The 20,849-nt window shown below is 31.1% G+C and overlaps 1 protein-coding gene and 1 long non-coding RNA gene across 2 annotated transcripts in view; one reads left to right on the forward strand and one right to left on the reverse strand.

Moving 5' to 3' along the window:
- The window catches only part of LOC143225025 (uncharacterized), a 64,274-nt gene extending 60,240 nt beyond the window's left edge, over positions 1-4,034 (forward strand). Inside the window, exons 3-4 of the long non-coding RNA XR_013013568.1 lie at positions 2,954-3,097; positions 3,842-4,034. This is a non-coding gene — a long non-coding RNA (uncharacterized LOC143225025). The remainder of the gene's footprint in view (positions 1-2,953; positions 3,098-3,841) is intronic.
- A 1,572-nt stretch (positions 4,035-5,606) lies between these two features.
- Positions 5,607-19,786, reverse strand: l(1)10Bb (BUD31-like protein). The gene is made up of 4 exons (XM_076453681.1): positions 19,517-19,786; positions 11,515-11,637; positions 8,093-8,259; positions 5,607-7,425 (listed from the first exon to the last, which is right to left on the reverse strand). Exons 1-4 carry the CDS (start codon positions 19,608-19,610, stop codon positions 7,375-7,377), a joined length of 435 nt encoding a protein of 144 aa, XP_076309796.1. The 5' UTR covers positions 19,611-19,786; the 3' UTR covers positions 5,607-7,374.
- Between the last annotated feature and the right edge of the window lie 1,063 nt (positions 19,787-20,849).

Here is a 20,849-nt window from a genome sequence, read left to right on the forward strand (position 1 = left end):
TTTGCCCAGTTCGCGATATGTTATAGAAATTTGAAGGGATTTAATGATTAGAATGTCTATAATTGTTAGTGTTTACTAATTGAGGAATCCGGTGAGTGTTTGTCACAGACCTGGTAAACGTCCGGGCGGAACACAAACAGGATGAATATGAAGGTCAGAGCTGTAGATGTCGAAGATGGTGATGGCGACTTTCATGATGTGGAGCTTGTTTGGAGATGATAAGTGAGTTGGCATTGTTCGGACAAAACACTAATCCAACAGACCCTTTAACGGGACTTCCTGGTGGCTGGGATTGTTTTATCCAAACGAACCGGTGAATTAGATGAGGCAGCGGGAGAACCCCGAGAAAACACACTTTTACATTGTTTCTAAGAATTCTAACACGAGTTGTTACACAGTTCATTTTAATACTCAGGGATTTTCCTAAACTAGATGTCACTGTGCATCAAGTTTAGCGGTAGTTGATTTAGAAATTTGCAAATTAAATAAACAATATAACCATAGAAAACACCCGGATTCTATGTAGGGACACAAATATAAAGAAACGCAAAATAAAAAAAAGCCCTACTTATACAGCAACTAAAACCAAAATTAAACCAGTATAAAGGAACACCTTTATACAGGGTGTTCAGAAAGTCACTGTGCAGTTTTATATTCATATTTTATTCAGTCTATTTCAAGCCAGCAACTGATAGCGGTGTTTAGAAACAAAATAAGAAGGATCCAGGCCTGTATTGATGCCAATGGGGTCACTTTCAACATTGTTTATAATTGTCATTCATATTTACTTCCTGTATTCTATATTGAAACATGTCTGTTAATAAATATATATGTGCACAGTGACTTTCCGAACACCCTGTACTTATACTAATTAATAACCTAACATCTAACTGTAACGCCCCCTACAATCCCATAGCCGTTTATACTCTCAACCCTAAACATTTGTCCGTCAACGGTCACTTGCAAACTCTCTTTGTTAACCTGAAGATGACCTAAGAAGCTCGAAACGTTGTTCCCTGCTTTATTTGTAAAATTGTTAATACCCATACCAGCCGTCCTGAGATACATGATTGATCTAGAAGTGTCGAAACGTATTAGGAACAGATGTACACACACACCCTCACACATAATGACATATGTAAAGTTAGATTAATCGTATTATCGTTTGTCACAGATGTCATATAAATTGGAACATATTTTGACGACGAACTTGACAATTTGTTTGTTTGTTGTTAAGCACAGAGCTACACAAGTTTCAAAAACATTTTTAGTATTATAAATATTTCGACTTAAATTTGATAAATAAGAATATGTAAAAATTTGACTACATAGCTTGACAAACCTGGTGTACATACTATTTAATTCATCGTCTTATTACATACATTTATGTATCTAAACTTGAATATATGTACGAACATTTTGATGAACTTATGTACTCCTAATCGTTGATCAAACTTTTAACAAACTATGAAACTGATTGCTAGAGGGCGTAATAAATTGGTTTGTTTATTCAAAATTTTCCGTAAGGTTACACAATGTTTTTCTGCGCATCGCTGTCCCTAATTTGGAAGAGATTTGACAAACTGGAAAGCAGCTAATCAGCGTCACCAATCACCATCTATCGGGGTTCGCTTGAGCGCGTTTTTCTTTGGCAACTACCAAAGATTTTATGTTTATAGTTAAGCAGAAAGCTATCAGTGTTCTGCGCAAGACAGGTATCTAAATCCAGTTTCTAGCGTTGTAAATCTGCAGCCATACCTCTGTGCCACCAGGAGGCGACAACCACAACTCCACACCTTGTCTGTTCTGTCTCTCTAATACATTGGAAATTAGTGTAACACGTTTTATAAACTAATAATTGTGATTTTAAAACCAACAAAAAGATATCCAGTTTCATGTGGCTAAAGTATAAGAGAAAATGTTACATTTCGAACAGTAAAGTAAAAACAACAAAACCATTTGGCTTGGTACTTAAACGTAATGAGACGACTTTTCTCATTTCTGGAACTTCTTATGTACCACAATTATCAAAGACTGATATTCGAGTTCCTGGGACTTTTTATTTTCTTTGCCCAGATATACGAATTTTGTTTTGGCGATTCATCTACATGCCGTAATGTGGCGAAAACTGCAATTTAAGTCAAACGTCATTTGAATTATAATTCAGGTTTGTGACAAGTCGACATTTTCCTTACTCAAATGAAAACAAGGGGGAGCCCTTAACAACCGCGGCACCTGAAATTCTTTTAGGCAGGATTGGAGTGAATTAATCTACGAGACCTTTGTTTTCCTTTCCATTGACTATATATTTGTGCACCAGCAACACGTGGGGCTCGTGTACACCCAATCCAATTTTACTGCTCATCAGGATCTCTCCTCAAATTTAAATTATTGTAGGCAGGATTAGAGTAAATTAACCTATTAGACTTTGGGCGTGGTCAAATACATCAATCAAAAGGGTTTCACCATCCGAGTCCAAAACTGTAATCAGATCTCATATCGGTTAAGGAACGAAGGAGCTATGAGCTAAACGCTTCTACTTTATAAAAAACAACTAAGTAATTCAGAGTTGTTCTATGATACGCTATGCTACGGATAACAATTTAAAAAAAAACACTCGACATTTTACCTACTGCCGCAGATATAAAAACGTTATTTTTTTAATTCACTGCAGTTTTAAGTATGAGGAAATAATTCGATACTTTTGCCTCATAGAATCTTTATAAACAAAACGTTCGTCAGATTTTACTAATGTAATCTCGTTTTTCCACAAACAATCTTTATTTATTTATTCTTAAAGGAGGTGAAAAATCTCGTGCCCTTGAAGTAATTTATGTGATTTTTTTTTGTGAAGAACACTAGTTCAGGGTTAGGATTCTCAAAAGACTCCTTTATCTAAAATGAGAGAAAGAACGAAAAATAAGAAATGAAACTTCTGGGTGAAATTTTACAGACGTTAAAAGACCTTGATGGGGACATCGCTGGGAAATATCTACTCTGAAAATGATACCTTGATATACAACGCGTTGAGCAGCAGATCAACAAACGACCTTTTAACTGAGTTAAGACTTGACATCAGAAACCAAGTATTATAAATGTAAGAAAGCTTTTATTTTCGATTACAGAAATATAATCTTAATCTAGTGGAACCGATTTCTTATTTTCTTTTCAAAGTAGATTTTGAATATTAGATATGCGAGTAGGTATATGAAAATTATACAGTTATTATTATTATTTTGTAGCTTCATTCTGTTTCATCACTGAAAATATTTTACTTTAAGGAAACCCACGAATTTAAGTTATATTCGGCATATAAATCGCTACTTTTATTGTAATTTTCAAATCTAGTTATGAAGATTTTGTTATACAAGTGTTGTAAATCTCACTCTTCAAACATACATTTAACCTCGTTTTTTGTTTTTTTTTGTTGTTGCAAGCTCAACATCCAATTAACTAAATTTTTCTAATTACGTGTTAAATTAGCCCTATAGGTGTCACTTTTTAGCATGAGTCAGCCAATGATGCTTTATGCCTATGAAATTGTTGTATAATAGTTAACATCACTCTGGGTTTGAGGTTGCTGTATGATTGCTACAATAAAACAAATGTACTCCCGTATGCACGCAGTCCAATTAACGATTGGTTAACCGAACAACACTCCGAGTGATATTTGTGAAAAAACAAACTTCTAGAGGCAATAAAAACGTTGTTCACACTACAATTATAGTTTTAGCTTATGAAAATGTATAGAAATGACTTTACAAGTACCCTTTGTGATGCGAAATGATCCAATAATACTGCCCAAGTTTTATTGCATTTTTTTTACCTGTTTTTACTGTAGGCTGGCAGAACAATAACAATAAAAAGAACAAATAGGCGATCCCTTTTATGAACCACTACTGTGTTCATGGTCAGAATTATGCCACCTTGCACCAACAGGACCATCCTACAGACATCAGTAACAGTGATTATGGTAAGCTTGAAAACATCATTACTTAGTTTAGCGCACCAAGACGTTCACACCAAATAAAACTTTCCCTCGCCTCCAAGGACAATTGTATTTTTCATAATGTTTCTAATAATAATAATACCACTACACAACAGTTGCTCCTAAGACATTTCAATTTATATAGTTAAATAGTAGACGAGTTACGACAGATTAATTTATGAACTAAACCTTATGGATTTTACTGATGTTAACACCAGTCTTGCTGGATAAGTTAACTATTATACACAGAATTATTTAAAATATTATTCACCAGTCTCTTTGTTGTTAAGTATACAGAATCTCAAGAAAATTGCTTATTTAATATAATTATTCATCATAATATGAAACTAACGTTGTACATTTCTTTTCTGGTAAAGTAATTTAAAAACTGGGTTCCCTTAAATGCACGGTATATACGTTGTAAGTTAAAGTTTATTATTGTTTCAGTTTTCTAAAGTTGTAAAGTACATTAATGGGAAGTCTTCAGAATCACTAAAAGCTTTATTACAGTGCAAACAAATCAAGTACTGTCCATGAAAGTAAACCCTTAAAAAACACAACCACCCAGAACACCAGCAAATCAACTTTTACACCAAAAGCTTCACTGTATAATAGTACATATAAAGGTTCCAACTTGCACATACTGAGAACTGAAAACGAAGTTATCAACTAACCATGGTATAACCTTTTATAATAATGGAGATGCTACAATTTACACTATTAATAGGTGAAGAACAGTGCAAAATTTACTCAGTAATTTACTTCTCACTGCTTTTCATGAAGAAAATTCAACTCTTCAATTTAATGTCTCATTCTCATACCATTTACTATTTATGAGGGTCTACTGTATCATATTTAATAATTTTTGGTTTTGCCTAGTAATACACTCATTGTAAAAAAATCAACCTACAACAGTTGTGCAACACACAGGAAATCCCCAACAGTAATGAGTTGGATCAACTGTAATGTTGATCATACTTCCATCTCTTAGTGCAACTCCAAACGTTATTAGAAACACCACTATAGATAAATTCATGAATCCACATCTCTGACTTAATGCACATTTGAATATCAGTTGAGCGAGGTATTTAAACATCTGAACAGAGATTCATTATACCATCTATGACTTCTGTCTGGGCTGACATTGCTTCAAATTTATTTCTGATATGATATTGGTTTTGTTATCAAATGTGAACTCATATGCTTACATATTACAAACAACTCATAAATGTGTGTGATTGCTGAGCACTCAGTTTGATCTTACACATCTTTTGCAGCAAGTTAAAGGCCCATAAATGTGGTTGTATGTTTCATAAAGTTTTTCCAAGTAATACAGAAGAAATTCATTATGGTATCCATTTTATGATCAATAGATTAATGTTTCAGTTTCACTTGTTAAGCACATTTCAGTATTATACCAAAAGAAATGTTTTATTCTGTGTAAATATTTTGTTAATAACACTTCAAGCTAAGACTGACAGTTGAAGTACCATTCTCAATAGAGTGACTTCCACTTCTAAGGTATTGCAATTTTTGGAGTTTTACAAAAAACCTTATCATTTATCCCATTCATTCTTAGTACCTTTGGTTATTAAGTCAGTAACACTAAACACATAAATTTTGAAGATGCAAATTTTATTACAGTAACACTGAACTATGAATCAGTTGTGCAAGTAAGTTGTTATTTATACATGAACAAGTAGTTAAGACTAAAGAGTTGATATAGGATATAAGATATGAAACCCTATAACTGGAGTACTTTTAACAATGAACCTTTTTTCTCCCCAAAAAAAGTATGTTTAGATTTTTTTAACAATGTAACACCATAAGCCCTTCAAGTTATTACCTGAGAAAGTCTTGCTTTTCAAATAACTAAAAGAAACCTAAAAATATTGAAATTTTGTCAAAAGTTAAAAAAGTCCTGAAATTATTGAGACTTCTTCAAACATGTATCTGAATTCTGGTGTGATGTGAGAGTTAAAATAAAAGACCTTGCTTGAAGATCTACTGGTGGGCTACGCATAGGGTGTAGCTGGTATTTGCTCATTCTCTTTTGGGAAAAGAAACAAAAGTTGTTGTTCTGGAGCCACTTTCTATAAACACTTGTTACTTAAAACCTCTCACTGCTTTTCTCTTCTGATAATCTTGACCCACCAGTAATGTATGTAGTGTGTGATTCTTTAGTTATGGAAAACAATTAAATTTATATTCAATATAAGATGAAATATTTTTGAAAGCATCTATGAACAAAATCGCATTATCTAGTTTAAGACCAACTGTGTTTTTCGGAGCATCAATAAAAAAAAACAAAACTGATGGTGCATATGATAATATTAACACACTTGACCAGTACACATATGTAATGATGAAAGGTAATTAAGGGTAGCATTAAGTAGGATATAAAATATAGCTTGATTTTTTTGGTTTTAGAATTTTCCACCCCAGAGCTACATGAGCATAGTCACTTCTGATATCTAGACTAAAACCTATTAATCAACAGCACCCACCACAACCAACTGTTGTGTTGTTGGGAATGTGACAAACTTTTAAAATATATCCACAATTACAGAAAGCAAAGATATTTTTGTAAGTCATAACCCATGAATTCTTACATTCGGTCTAGACTTGTCAATGCTAACACCTCTAAAGGAGAGTAAGTATCCTCTTTTTTTCCATAACATAAATAGGTTTTAGAAATAGGCTAAACTAAAGTGGTACATTAAGCTACATACTTTGTCCACCAAGGGGAATCTAACCCCTGATTTTAGTGTTCTAAATCCCTAGACTTACCATTTTCCCAGTGGGGGACAAAGTAGTAAGTAAATAATGATAATAATTCCTTCAATAATGCTTATGTCCTATTCAGAAAGGTTCAAATGAACTGCTAAAACAAGTTATAGACATGAAATCTGTTTCTGCCCACAGTAGACAGATGTACATGAAATGTATCAAGAAAAAAATACAATATCTAGTCTGATACTTAAGTCACAATTTTTGTTTTAAACACAAAACTTTGAAGATGTGTGTTCACAGAACTAACCAATAGAAGGTTTTCACTCAAGTTTGATCAGAATATTGTAGTAAAGTATTTTATGGTGTTTAATGATGTTTGCAACAGCATTTGATTGTCTAAAACTACTGGAGTAAACTGCTATTTTGAATCTGAGTTACATTCGGACAATTTTCAGATATAATTATTAAAATTATAAAACTTGTGTAATGTTTAAGTTACTGTAAAGACAACACCAGCATTACCACTTTTGCAAACTTGATATATATTGGTATGTATATATAGTTCTTTTCACAGAAAGTTAAAGTTACGAAAAACAATCTGTTTGATAATTACTTTAAAACTCAGTTGATGTTTCCATTCAGCTGAAGTTTGATCACCCTGAACACCCTCTGCAACCACAATGGACACATTCTACAATTTTTCCCTGAAAAATGCAAAGTACATTATAAATGGAATGAATGATAAACAGTAATATTAATACATAAATAACATTCAACCATTTACACTTAAGTACAATTACAATAAAAGAAATTTAATAAGGTAGAGAGAAAGAAAATACAGACTTTTACTAAAGAAAAAACTTATAAATTTAAGTAGTTACAAAGGTTGTACAAATGAAATATAAAAACTGTAAGATGTAATTACGGATTTTTATATTTAGCATGTAAGTTACCTTTCAGTCAGATTGAGTCAGTAAAGGCATCAGAAATTTATAGACAAACCTTTACTTGGACTACTTTATTAGAAACTTTAATTATTATTATTATTTATTTACTTATTTTTTGTACAACAGGCTTTTAAAATGCTTACTAAAACCTCAAAGTTTGGGAAAATACAGTAAATTCAATTATAGTACATACATTTTCGTGGTTCCAAGGTTGAACCAACCAACGTTGTTATCAAAGTTATTCTGTTTACTTAGAGAAAATACACTGCTGAAATTTTAGCAGCAAAATTATTAAAAGTGCTTAATTGCCCTACAGGTTAAGGAAAAACATATTATTTCTTTCCTCTTTTTAATTAATTTGCACACAGCTTCATATAAGTACAAATGAAATAAATTCACAAACAAAAGTTGCATGAGTACATACCTCTTCTAGCTTGCTTTTGGGAACCCGGCAGATACAGTTTGTGCCAAAGTTTGTGTCCCTTGTCTGGATACATCTCAGACAACAAAGATTTTCATATCCTTGCTTTTTCCACTTTGCTATGAGGTTCTTGTCAGCAATTCCTTCTTTCAAACAGTACTCATAAAGTTCTACAGAAAGTAGTGGAGAGTGATAACTTAGAATATTCCAGGTGATATTATGATCATTTTGAGACCAACAGATGATTCGAGTTACATAAACAATTAAGTTGTAAAACCTCTGTTACTTTAATCTCCACAAATCAAAGCATGTATCTTATAGAAGCCACAATTCAACCCAATTCTAGTCTATCTTGTCTATGTAAAGTGCTCTTCTATAGAAGTAATGGTTTTCTGAGGTTTTGACCTTGACTTTAATATTAAGCCTAAACACTATTTAAAACCAAAAACAACAAAACAGCTCCCTGATAGATTGTTTAGATTGTGTAGAGGACAACATTTCCAAGGGGTTCTGGAAGACTTTCGAAACATTGCTCTCTGTATTTGTGTTTTTTTACAACAGACAGTCTTTCTGTATTTGTGTTTTTTACAACAGACAGTCTTTCTGTATTTGTGTTTTTTACAACAGACAGTCTTTCTGTATTTGTGTTTTTTTACAACAGACAGTCTTTCTGTATTTGTGTTTTTTTACAACAGACAGTCTTTCTGTATTTGTGTTTTTTACAACAGACAGTCTCTCTGTATTTGTGTTTTTTACAACAGACAGTCTCTCTGTATTTGTGTTTTTTACAACAGACAGTCTCTCTGTATTTGTGTTTTTTACAACAGACAGTCTTTCTGTATTTGTATTTTTTTACAACAGACAGTCTTTCTGTATTTGTATTTTTTTACAACAGACAGTCTTTCTGTATTTGTATTTTTTTACAACAGACATTCTTTCTGTATTTGTATTTTTTTACAACAGACATTCTTTCTGTATTTGTATTTTTTTACAACAGACAGTCTTTCTGTATTTGTATTTTTTTACAACAGACAGTCTTTCTGTATTTGTATTTTTTACAACAGACAGTCTCTCTGTATTTGTGTTTTTTACAACAGACAGTCTCTCTGTATTTGTGTTTTTTTACAACAGACAGTCTCTCTGTATTTGTGTTTTTTACAACAGACAGTCTCTCTGTATTTGTGTTTTTTACAACAGACAGTCTCTCTGTATTTGTGTTTTTTTACAACAGACAGTCTCTCTGTATTTGTGTTTTTTACAACAGACAGTCTCTCTGTATTTGTGTTTTTTACAACAGACAGTCTCTCTGTATTTGTGTTTTTTACAACAGACAGTCTCTCTGTATTTGTGTTTTTACAACAGACAGTCTCTCTGTATTTGTGTTTTTTACAACAGACAGTCTCTCTGTATTTGTGTTTTTACAACAGACAGTCTCTCTGTATTTGTGTTTTTTACAACAGACAGTCTCTCTGTATTTGTGTTTTTTACAACAGACAGTCTCTCTGTATTTGTATTTTTTACAACAGACAGTCTCTCTGTATTTGTATTTTTTTACAACAGACAGTCTCTCTGTATTTGTGTTTTTTACAACAGACAGTCTCTCTGTATTTGTATTTTTTTTACAACAGACAGTCTCTCTGTATTTGTGTTTTTTACAACAGACAGTCTCTCTGTATTTGTGTTTTTTACAACAGACAGTCTCTCTGTATTTGTGTTTTTTACAACAGACAGTCTCTCTGTATTTGTGTTTTTACAACAGACAGTCTCTCTGTATTTGTGTTTTTTACAACAGACAGTCTCTCTGTATTTGTATTTTTTACAACAGACAGTCTCTCTGTATTTGTATTTTTTACAACAGACAGTCTCTCTGTATTTGTATTTTTTACAACAGACAGTCTCTCTGTATTTGTATTTTTTACAACAAATCAAATGAAAAGTCAGTTAAATGCTGAGAAGTTAAAGTAATTCAAAAATGTTTCCATTAAACAAGCCATTTTATAAAACAACACATACAGCCTTCAAATTCAACCTTTAGATACTGGAACATAATGGTAGTTAATGATCCCCTTTTACCATCAACGAAAAGTTTTCAAAGATATATTCCAGTTTCTTTTGAAACAATTTCATGAAAAGTAGTAAATAAAACATCATTCGGTCCTTGCTATAAAAGCAACAGATAAGTTAACTAAAATCACAAATAAAGTACTCAAACTTAACACTTTTTGTAAAAACCACCTACTGAAACATCAACTGTAAAATTAAAATCTGATAGCTGTCAGAATCTGAAAATAGAACCACACATGACTCAGGATTTATGCCTTGCCATTTGTCCTGTGATAAATTATGCTGTTGACTGATTTATTTGCAAAATTAAAACAATTTGTAGTTGACGCATATACGATTTTTACCAATTTCTTTACAGTTCCACTTATGGGGTAAACTGTATTTATCAATACTTAAGATATATTTTTCAACTTGAATAAAAAGTGACTACTGTACACCAAGATTGTATAAATTATAAAATTTGTTTTGAAACTGATTGAAGACAAAATTCTCAGAACTCAATTATAATAAAAGTAACTTTGTATTGTCTTTGAGTTTTTATTTTCAGCAGTATTTGAATGAAAAACCAATAAAAATAAACACAAACACTATGAAGTAATTATGCATATTGAAAACCAGAACATGCACCTGCCTATAATAGTGAAAATTGGAATCAAACATCTATAGTTGAAATGTTCAATACTGGGACATTCCATCTAAAGAATCATCACATTTTAATTGTGTTTTATAGTCATAAGACTTAGTGAGTTGAGAATGTTATTATGGAACTTTTTGATAAACATTAAAAAACTGAGATTATAAAATGAAAAACAATTTTTTCACAAGTGTCTAACAACACAATTTTGGACATTTCACAATTCAAAAATTATAGAATGAATCAAACTACACAAAACTATTTGAAGTTGAAACTAAGAAATATTTATATGTTTAGTAAGTTGATTTGGTTAAATTTTCATGCATACCATAAATGCAAAACAACTTTTGTTTCAATACAATTGGTTTGAGTCAATATTTACATTATAACTTCAGGAAGTCAGCAAAGCAACCAATACACTTGTGAATAACTTGTTTTTCTTCTTAAATAAGTAATGATATTCAGTTTAATCAATGATAGTTCAATATACAACTGATTAAATCTGAAATGTAGGCATTTGATATTTTTTACTGGATCTATGACAAATCTTTTATTTTAGGAATTTAGTTATAATTGGAAACACTAATTTTGATTAGTTTTTATCCTGATGACTAATCAGTTTAATCATAATATTAACAAGTAGTTATAATAACGAATAGATCCATATTTATGATTTAATAGTTATAAAGTACATACACTACACATAAATAAAAGAAATATACTTTACCCCTTGTGATTGCTTTACGTTTATAAAATAGATCAAAGAGATATCTGGATCTCTGATGATGAATTTTAAAAATGGGCCACAGAGCTTCCACTTTCCTCTTTCCTTCATGGGGTTCCGTTTCAGCTAAACAAGAAATTCACATAAAGAACAAGTAAACTTTTTGTTATTAAATAAAAGGAAAATCAATTACTTTCTAATGTTCCACAATTTTTAAAATATTTATAGCTCACTTCTGTAACAGTCACAACCCCTCTCCAAAATAAGACTCCCAGAAATATGATAACATTTCCCATAATGCTTCACTTTAAGTTTTAAACACTTTTAAAGCAAAAAACTAAAGATTTACAAAATATTATACTGAAAATACAATGATAAATAATTAAGCTTTCCATTCAAATTTTGTAACCAGTACCTTAAAATATATAGTAATTTTTTATGCATTAACAGAAAGATCTCAAATTTCCTATATACATATGGAAGTATATTCATTCAAATGTTCTCATGAATAAAGTTATGAAATGCCTTGGGAAATAAACATAGTAACAGCTTTTTTTATTTAACATGATTTTGATTTCTGTGATAAACAAAGATGAAATTGACAGCAACTGCTGAATTCAGAGACTTGTAGAGAAAATCTTGGAAGATTATTCCACAAGAGAAGCTCACATAAAAAGGACAGTATCTACAAGACTTTTTTCTGCCTTTTGTCTTTAGGTCAATTTGCACTAGCTTTCGCAGGCCTGTATATTTATTTAGCAATGGTTTCATCACATTGATGTAGAAAGATTCTTGGATTTTCCTAGTTTCAAGAATTTATCTGAGTTGATGTGTAATTGACTCAATCTATTATACATCCAGTCAACATAACATGTTCTATAGGAACAAAAAATGTTTTTCTCAGCCTTGTGCAAATTTTATGTTCCTTATTCTTGCCCCAAAATGGATCAGTAATAAGATTGTAACAACTATCTGGTCTACAGCTGTTTTGCTGATTATTAACATTTATTTAGAAATATTAGAAATTTTCAAATTTCATAAGAATATTATAACCCAACACATACAAGACATAATAATTCTTTTATCAATTAAAAATACTAACAACCCTAATACTAAATTGCTTTGAACAGAAGTTAATACAGTAAAACCTGTCTAAGCCAGAAACTACATAGGGCAGAAACCTGTACAAGTCAGAAATTTTACAGCATTATCTTAAGATTTCTCTTATAAAAGGCCCTCTATGTGGCACAACCTGCATAACATGAATGGAAAACTATCTTTCACCTACCTCATCTATCAACAAGTAGGATTAGAACCTGAAAAAATGTTTTTGATTAAATATTAATTTCTTATTTAATTCATAATTTCTTTAAATTTTAATAAATTTTTGTTTAATTAATTATTTGTTAAAATATTAATAAACCATCGGACATTTTGTTATAGTAAGTATTGGTTAAATATATTCTGTTCTTTTTTCTGCCGTCATTATTCCAAAGGTCGCTATTCAAAAGAACAATTGACTGTACTTTTGGTTGCATTTGCTGATGGAAAACTAAGGAAACCATGGGCAATATGTAAAAGTGAAAATCTGCACTGTTTCAAAAACTGAAGGAAGAATCAACTTCCTGTGGAATGGAAAGCGAATAATAAAGTGTGGATGACGAGTGATATATTGAAGAAATTTCTGAACAAATTAAACAACAGAATGAAACAAGAAAATAGGAATACTCTACTTCCCTAGATAATGCAACTTGTCACCCAAAAGTTCAACTTTCAAATGTTCATTCAGTCTTTCTACTTTCATGTATAACATCAGTTCTACAGCCACTAGATAATGGAATTAGACAGTATAAAATTGAAATACAGAAAATTGATGCTTCAGCATATTACTCTAAACATGGATGACTGCAAGAGAGCATGTGAAATGACCATGAAAATTGACGTGTTAGATACAATTGCATTTTTAAGTCATTCAATCAAATGCATAATAAAGTACTTTTGAAACTGTGCATTTATTCTTGATAATGGCAGAGATTGTGAAGAAGTTATTTGTTATAACAATTCTAGTGAAATTCAAACTCCAAGAAGATTGATGAAGATGATTCTGCGAACGTTGACAAGAATGTTTTAACAGAAACTGATTTAAAATCTATAATAGAATCACAAGATGGTAACAGTGTGAGAGATTCAGAAGATGAACAAAATGGAAAAGACAGTGAAAAAGTAGAAATTCCTAATTCATCACAAGTGTTAAGTTATATTAACACTATTAAATTGTATGCAAAAATGAAGGGGAAAAATTAACTTCAAGAAAAGGCCGTAGAATTGGTGTTCTCTTTTAACTGCATGCGAAAGCCTGTTAAAAAAACGAAAGTTGAAACCGGACACTTTCTTCCAATAAATTTAAGATTTTGTGTACTTATGTATATTCTCTATTTTTGTTTTGTTCCAATAAATATAGTATAAACAGTATAATAACTTTATTCACAACTACCTCACTTCCCTTGAGTCAAGCAAGTATAATGTTCTGCTCAAAAATTATATATAATTAAGGAAATGCATATTCACTGTCTAAGCTGGAAATTTCACTCCGTCCTGTGCAATTCCACCTTAGACAGGTTTTATCATATATTAATAAACAAATTTTACGGCATTCATAGAATAACGCAACACATCAGTAGTAATTACTCACTTGAGAAGACTGCAAACACAAATAAAAATTAAATAATTAATTACACAGTGTAACATAACACTACCAATACACCACAGAATATGCATTTTACATACACTAGGGACATTCCTGAACCCAGATTCATTCATAGCTTGGTCACAATGACAACGAGAAATAATCATGATACATATTTGTTTTCAAATTTTTACACATGCCGACCCCAAATAATTAGGTACAGAAAACTGAGGTTTCTCAGACATTACAACTATTGTAAATAATTATGACTTTTCAAAACTGATGTTTTCAGAATTCTTATAAATACAAGGAATATCTATAATTTATAAGACTGGTATTTTCAAACACATTTATAATGAGTGATGGAATAACATGACAAAATTCTATGATACATAGGATATATGTATATATATCATGTATCAAGTATTATATCCTGATATAATATCAGGATAAAGGAAAAATATTAAAGTATTATTTTCTATTAAAACAAACCTTTAATTACACAGTTAAAAATAATATGAACTGCTCTTATTCATTTTCAATTAGCAGACGTAACTAACCATTCTGAATGCTCTGAAAAAATGTTAATTACTGCAGCAATAAGAGCATATGCAAAAGTAAGAAGGCTCGTGACCAAACCAAATCCGAGTGCTTGGTATGAAAATAATCTCAATCACAGCCAGGTAATAACAGTAATTTGGCTGTTGAGTGTTCTAAAGAAGTGAAAAACACCAACAATTTACTTAAACATATTTCAAACTAAAAACATGATCTCTTTGCCAGAGTTAAGTGACTGCAGATACAGTGACAGTTATGTTTTCTTTTACTATAATTTCTTGACTTGAAATTCCAAAAAGAAAGGTGAGATTCTGAAAAACCAGGCCAAAACACTAGCTCTTTTAATGTGTAAGAAATAAAAAAAATAGATTTTTTCACTGCAAGTGCTACCCTTTCTTACTTGTTTAATTTGTAGTCAGTGGTACAATAGAAGTGTTTTCAATAGAAAAATATCTTAAATTTAAACAGCAAGTATGGCATAGCATTATAAACTGTACATTAGTCTCTTGTGCATTTTGTACTTGAAAAACAACAAATTGGCAGCCATTTAACACGTAATTAACATACGGTCCAAAGCATCGTGATCTGTTTAATATTGAATTTTGTGCAAACCTACACAAAGGCTGTCTGTGCTGGCCTTTCTTAATTTACCAGTGAAAGACTAGAGGGAAGGCAGCTAGTCATCACCACCCATAACCAACACTTAGGTTACTATTTTACCAATGAATAGTGGGACTGACCATAACATTATAATGCATCCATGGCTAAAAGAGAGAGCAGTCTTGGTGAGATAGGAATTCAAACCCTCACATCAGGAGTCAAGTGCTCAAACCACCAGATCATGCCAAACCAAGTATCATGATAATAGTAAATATTGTTATATCAAGGCTCTTAAATGAGCTATTGCTGAACACTGTTAGAAAGCTATACCTGACAAAGGTTTCCAGACATACAGCTACATTGAATATTGACATGTACATTTTTATATATCACTGTTCCAAAAATATTATTACTTCAGTTTCATAATGAACACCACTTTAAGGTATTTTGATGGTTTAATTACAAAATGTAAGATGTTTAGTGTTCCACAAATAATGTTGCAGAGTCACCATAATCCAATTTTCTTGTTATTACTGATAAATACACTGATATTTATGACTTAGAATAAAAAAAAAATATCCAAAAATTACCTAAGAGATACTGATCTGTATATTTACAAAAATACACAAGCCAATTACAGAAAGTCACAAGTTATAATTCTTCTCAAGTTTAATTTTAAAAGGAGTATAGTACATTTATAATGATTTTGCTGTAGAAAAGAAACAGTCAGAAACTGGGACATGAAAAATAAAAATTAAATGATCATGCTTTGCTCCATCCATTACCAATATTCCATATTAGATTTATAAGGACATGGATAAGTCATGTTCAACTGTAAATATTTTGAACTATCTATTATGCAGTAACTCATATTCTGGCACTTAGAAAAAATTTAAAAGCTTAGAAAAATTTAAAAGCTTAGGGCAAGGGAATTAAAAGTGTCTTGGTGAAAGCAATGGATATTAATGACACTGTAAAAATTGCAGGGACTGTCTCCAATATGTGACAACTGATGGTGTTAGCATTACAGGTGCACATTGGAAAGCAATGATAAAGCACTTAAATTAGATGTCAGTAATACAGCTAGTAAGGAAAAGGATTTGCTCATAAATCTTATGTCAAGAAATCTCAACAATGAAACTTTTGCTGAAGATGTTCTCACATCTTACAGAATTTAATCCTGTGCTTTGCCATACATGCAGACATTGTTTACCAAATTGCAGCATTTAAACTAACTGTTCAAAATTTTGATGTGGAAGATAAAATATCTGAACTTGTGGATAAGAATAATGTTAATGAGGCAGTTCCTGTTCTATGAACTGTGTTTCTAGCAGATTCAGGCATTATATTCATGTTCAATCTGTGCATAACAATAGCAAGATCTTAGTGAATAAACTGGTACAGCAAATTTCAAAAGTTAACACAAGACTCTGCTGTTAGGAAGTTCATTGTGACTGGCTTCCACCAGCAGCCATGAAAAAAAAAAGGACCTAGCCAAGTATGGTGTCCCAAAAGTCAAAGCTCTGATCATTCCATTTGAATTGCTTGTTTGTTTAGAATTAAGCACAAAGCTACACAATGGGCTATCTATGCTCTGCCCACCACGAGTATCGAAACCCAGTTTTTAGTGTGTAAATCCGCAGACATACCACTGTGCCACTGGGGGACCATTTCATTTGCAGAAAATTTCAGCCTAGATAAAACTACATTCAGCTTAATGGACAAGATAAAAACTGACTGGTGCTCATACCGTTATCCAGTATTACTCAATGACCTCTTGAATATCAGACTGACTAACAAAGCCTTTGTCTCATTTGTTAAAATCCTTCCAGCCATTTTCTTCTGGCTAAGGCAGGAAAGAAAAGTCAAAGTTTAGTTAAAGTTATGTTTGAAAGTCAATACAAAGCCTTAGTTAAGGTGTTGAATTTTTGAAGTCATGTTTTTCAGCAGATTGATGCAATTAATGTTTCCATCTTGTGCTACCAGGTTCTCTGGGGGTTTGCAGGGCAGTTGTTTAGCAACAAGGTGGCCTTCATGTTAAAAAATGAAGCCACAACCAATAATACAGCAGCTAATAAAGAACTGTTTTGTGAATACTACATGTCATTTTTAGTTAAATTCATATTTCCATATAAAATGTGACCTGAAATAAAGTTTACTTTTACTGCATAACTGGTTAGGTTATGGTGAATATTATCTGGCAAAAGTGTGTCACTTGTAGAATATTTATATTTCAACAATGTTTGACAAAGCTAAAAAAAACCAAAAAAAAACTGGAAATACATTCTGAGAGGATAAGTTGAAATAAAAATTTAGAGGCCCTAGAGTTCCGTGATATAGCAGGATCCTAATATAATAACAATAGCTGTTGGTCATAGTGTTTTTTATTGACAGCACTGGATGCTAATTAGTGATATCCACATATGTTAAGACACATTCTACAGGCTAAGATATAGAGAACCACTCTGCATTTCCAGACAGTACTTGTTTTTTCATAAATATTCCTTTAACTTTGTAGCAAAACATTAGTAGCAACTATAAATACTAGTCAGGTTCAACTACAACATGATAATTTAGCTATAGTTATTATATAAAAGTATAAATTATCAACTATAAAGTACTGTTATTACATTTAACATAGTTGGCAATTTACTTTTTTTTCTCAAAATATTTCAAATTTACTTTCCTTCTAACTTACATCAGGAAGTCAAAGAGAATTAAAGTTTTTAACCTTGGAAGTGTCTGAATGTGAATCTGCAGCTGCAGGTATATAAACCTCCCATAAACAAAATATTCAATCATTGTACATCAAACATCAAATGAAAAATATCTACAGTACTAATACACATAGAACATTCACTGTTTATTTCAAGGTAACCATATTCCTTCCCACTAGTCATAAATCAAGTAGGTTAAGATCACTGAATTTTCCTCCACTATTTTGCAGAGACAAATGTTAGCACCAAAAAAACATTATCAAATAATAGCTCTTTTCATGCTCTTAACTGGTTTTATGTTTTCTTGCATTAAAAAGCATTTTCCAATTGAAAACATATACAACCTTAAAACCATTAACAAATATTTATAAGTCATTAAATTAACCAAAAAAAAAGAAGCCATACAACAAACTGGGAGATCCATATTACATAATTCATAAACTGATATGTACCTGCCCAATTCTAACAGACAACATTTAAAACATGATGTACCAGAACTGTAAGCAGACAATATGTTGCCTTAACAACAGCTAACTTTACTTCATAATAGGTATGCATCTATCAACCATGCAACCAACTGAATAGGTAACTATGTAAGTTCATACTTGGTTTTTAACATTTGGTTCTTTACAGTTTTCATTTCATTTATTAATATAAATCCTCATATATGGGTTTCAATTCAAATATTTTACTTGTGTTACATTTTATCTAACCTTGTAAAAAGTTTCACATAATGTCTCAGGTTACCAGGTAAAGCAATTTTAATTGCATTGTTTTAATTAATTGTTTACAGGATGCAATTGGTAAATTTACAAGTATGCTTGTTAATTGTTTTTCATTAATTATTATTTAAATAGTATATATCCATTTATTTTTAACTGTGGAATTTTTTTTTCACTATTTAAAAATCAATGACATTTCCTACTTGCATATCCCACAATTTTCAGTATTTTGTGGAACTAATGAAATGTTTTAAATAAACATATCAGCTACTTGACTACCAAATCAAAACGCTGTCATATCTTACAAGTTACAGTAGCAAAGGTATTAAGCTTTGATTCTGTAATGCCACTACAAGTATGACCTAGTTTTACTAGCCAATCTTTACACAAGTATACAGAAAGCTAGTAAGTGAAGGAGAATGGTACGAAAAAACCTTCCTCATCAATGTTAAGGGCGCAGTATATTGATGTATGTATTATAATATATAAAAATAAACTAGAATTAGTGAAACTTTGAAAGCATAACAATGCCGCAAAGAGTTAAAAGAATCTTCGATATATTTTCAGGCGATTCGTTATGGCCTAGCTAGATTATACTACAAATACTAATTACTAATATTATGGTATAGACGTTTTATTCAAATTTCAATCATTTGTTAAACAACAAATAAATTTAATTTGAACTTAAGGACGTCATTATCAATGTTGTTAGTGTTACTTACCTTCACGCATTTTTTGATCCAGTTCATCAAGCGTAGGTTCAATCAGTTCCCAACCTTCTGGCGGTGGTTTTCTACTTCTTTTAACTTTAGGCATATTGAGATTAAAGGTTATAATTCTTTAAATTTACATAGAAAATGCTACTTGTACGTGACCGTGAATATCCCACACTTCTTAAAAGTTTAAGATCTACTTACTATTAAGTTACCCGAGTCGCCCCATCTTGCCTCAAACAACGTATCACCCTCGCCCTCTTGTGTCGAATAAATTATCCGAATTAAGATAGTGCGTTTTCTTCTCATATCTCATTTCAATTGCTTCTCACTGGCGCAGCAAAATGTCTGCTGACTTACAGTGCTATAAGCACGTGTAGTTTTGTGCTTAATTTCAAACAAACAAAATAATTTCAATAAATTACCGTCTTTAAATTTTATTATAGACAAAGAAAATATGCACTTTTTAAACAGATATTTTTATAAAGGATCATAACAATGAAGTTTGATTGTTCCTAAATGTAAATTTGCTCTAAAGATATTTTATCGGGATTAATTTCAAACTTTACTAGTTTTGTGTGTATCATCGAACGCTACATTAATTAATAACTGTTAATTAAATAATTGAATCTATATTTTGTACATTTCTTTTCATAAAATATCCAGAAATGATGAGCAATCAAATCTATATAAGAAAGAAATATTTGATTGATTTATTTCGGAGGAGAATATTTTATGAATTATTTTGTATAGCGTTCTATGTCCGTGAAGGCGTGAAAGAATAAATCCGATAATTATTCTCAAAATAAATAACAGTTATATATTTTTATTACCAGAAACCTTAATCTTTTAAAGCTATTGTTGTTTATAAAGCCAAAATGTTAAAGCACACTGATGTAAAGTTTGTCAGCACAAACGCTGACAATTCACATTCGAACGTGCTCTACCCAACAAAAGCAAATACCAACATTAGAAAATTTTAAAAGAAAGTATTTCACTGACCTCTTGCGTAAACAACTCAGAAGTGATAAAATTTTGTTTGAAATCATGAAGTAAATAAGGGAGTTCTGTATTTAAAATATGATATTCTGTAATATAAAAATTTACTCTGATGTTATTAGATTTAGTTACTTTTCTTTATTTAATGCCCATATTATTCATTACTTAATTTAAGAATAAAATATATTACAACCAAGTCTTTCACTTTTTCATACGTAATTGCTAAATAAATAACAAACGTTTTCGATTTTTGACTAAAAGCATTTAAATATATATCCATAAATTTGCATCTGCAGTTTCATTAACGTTAAAAAATATGTAATGATTGGATAATTAAAATGGT

The sequence above is a fragment of the Tachypleus tridentatus genome, chromosome 9 (genome assembly GCF_004210375.1).
Source record: "Tachypleus tridentatus isolate NWPU-2018 chromosome 9, ASM421037v1, whole genome shotgun sequence".
Lineage (NCBI taxonomy): Eukaryota > Metazoa > Arthropoda > Merostomata > Xiphosura > Limulidae > Tachypleus > Tachypleus tridentatus.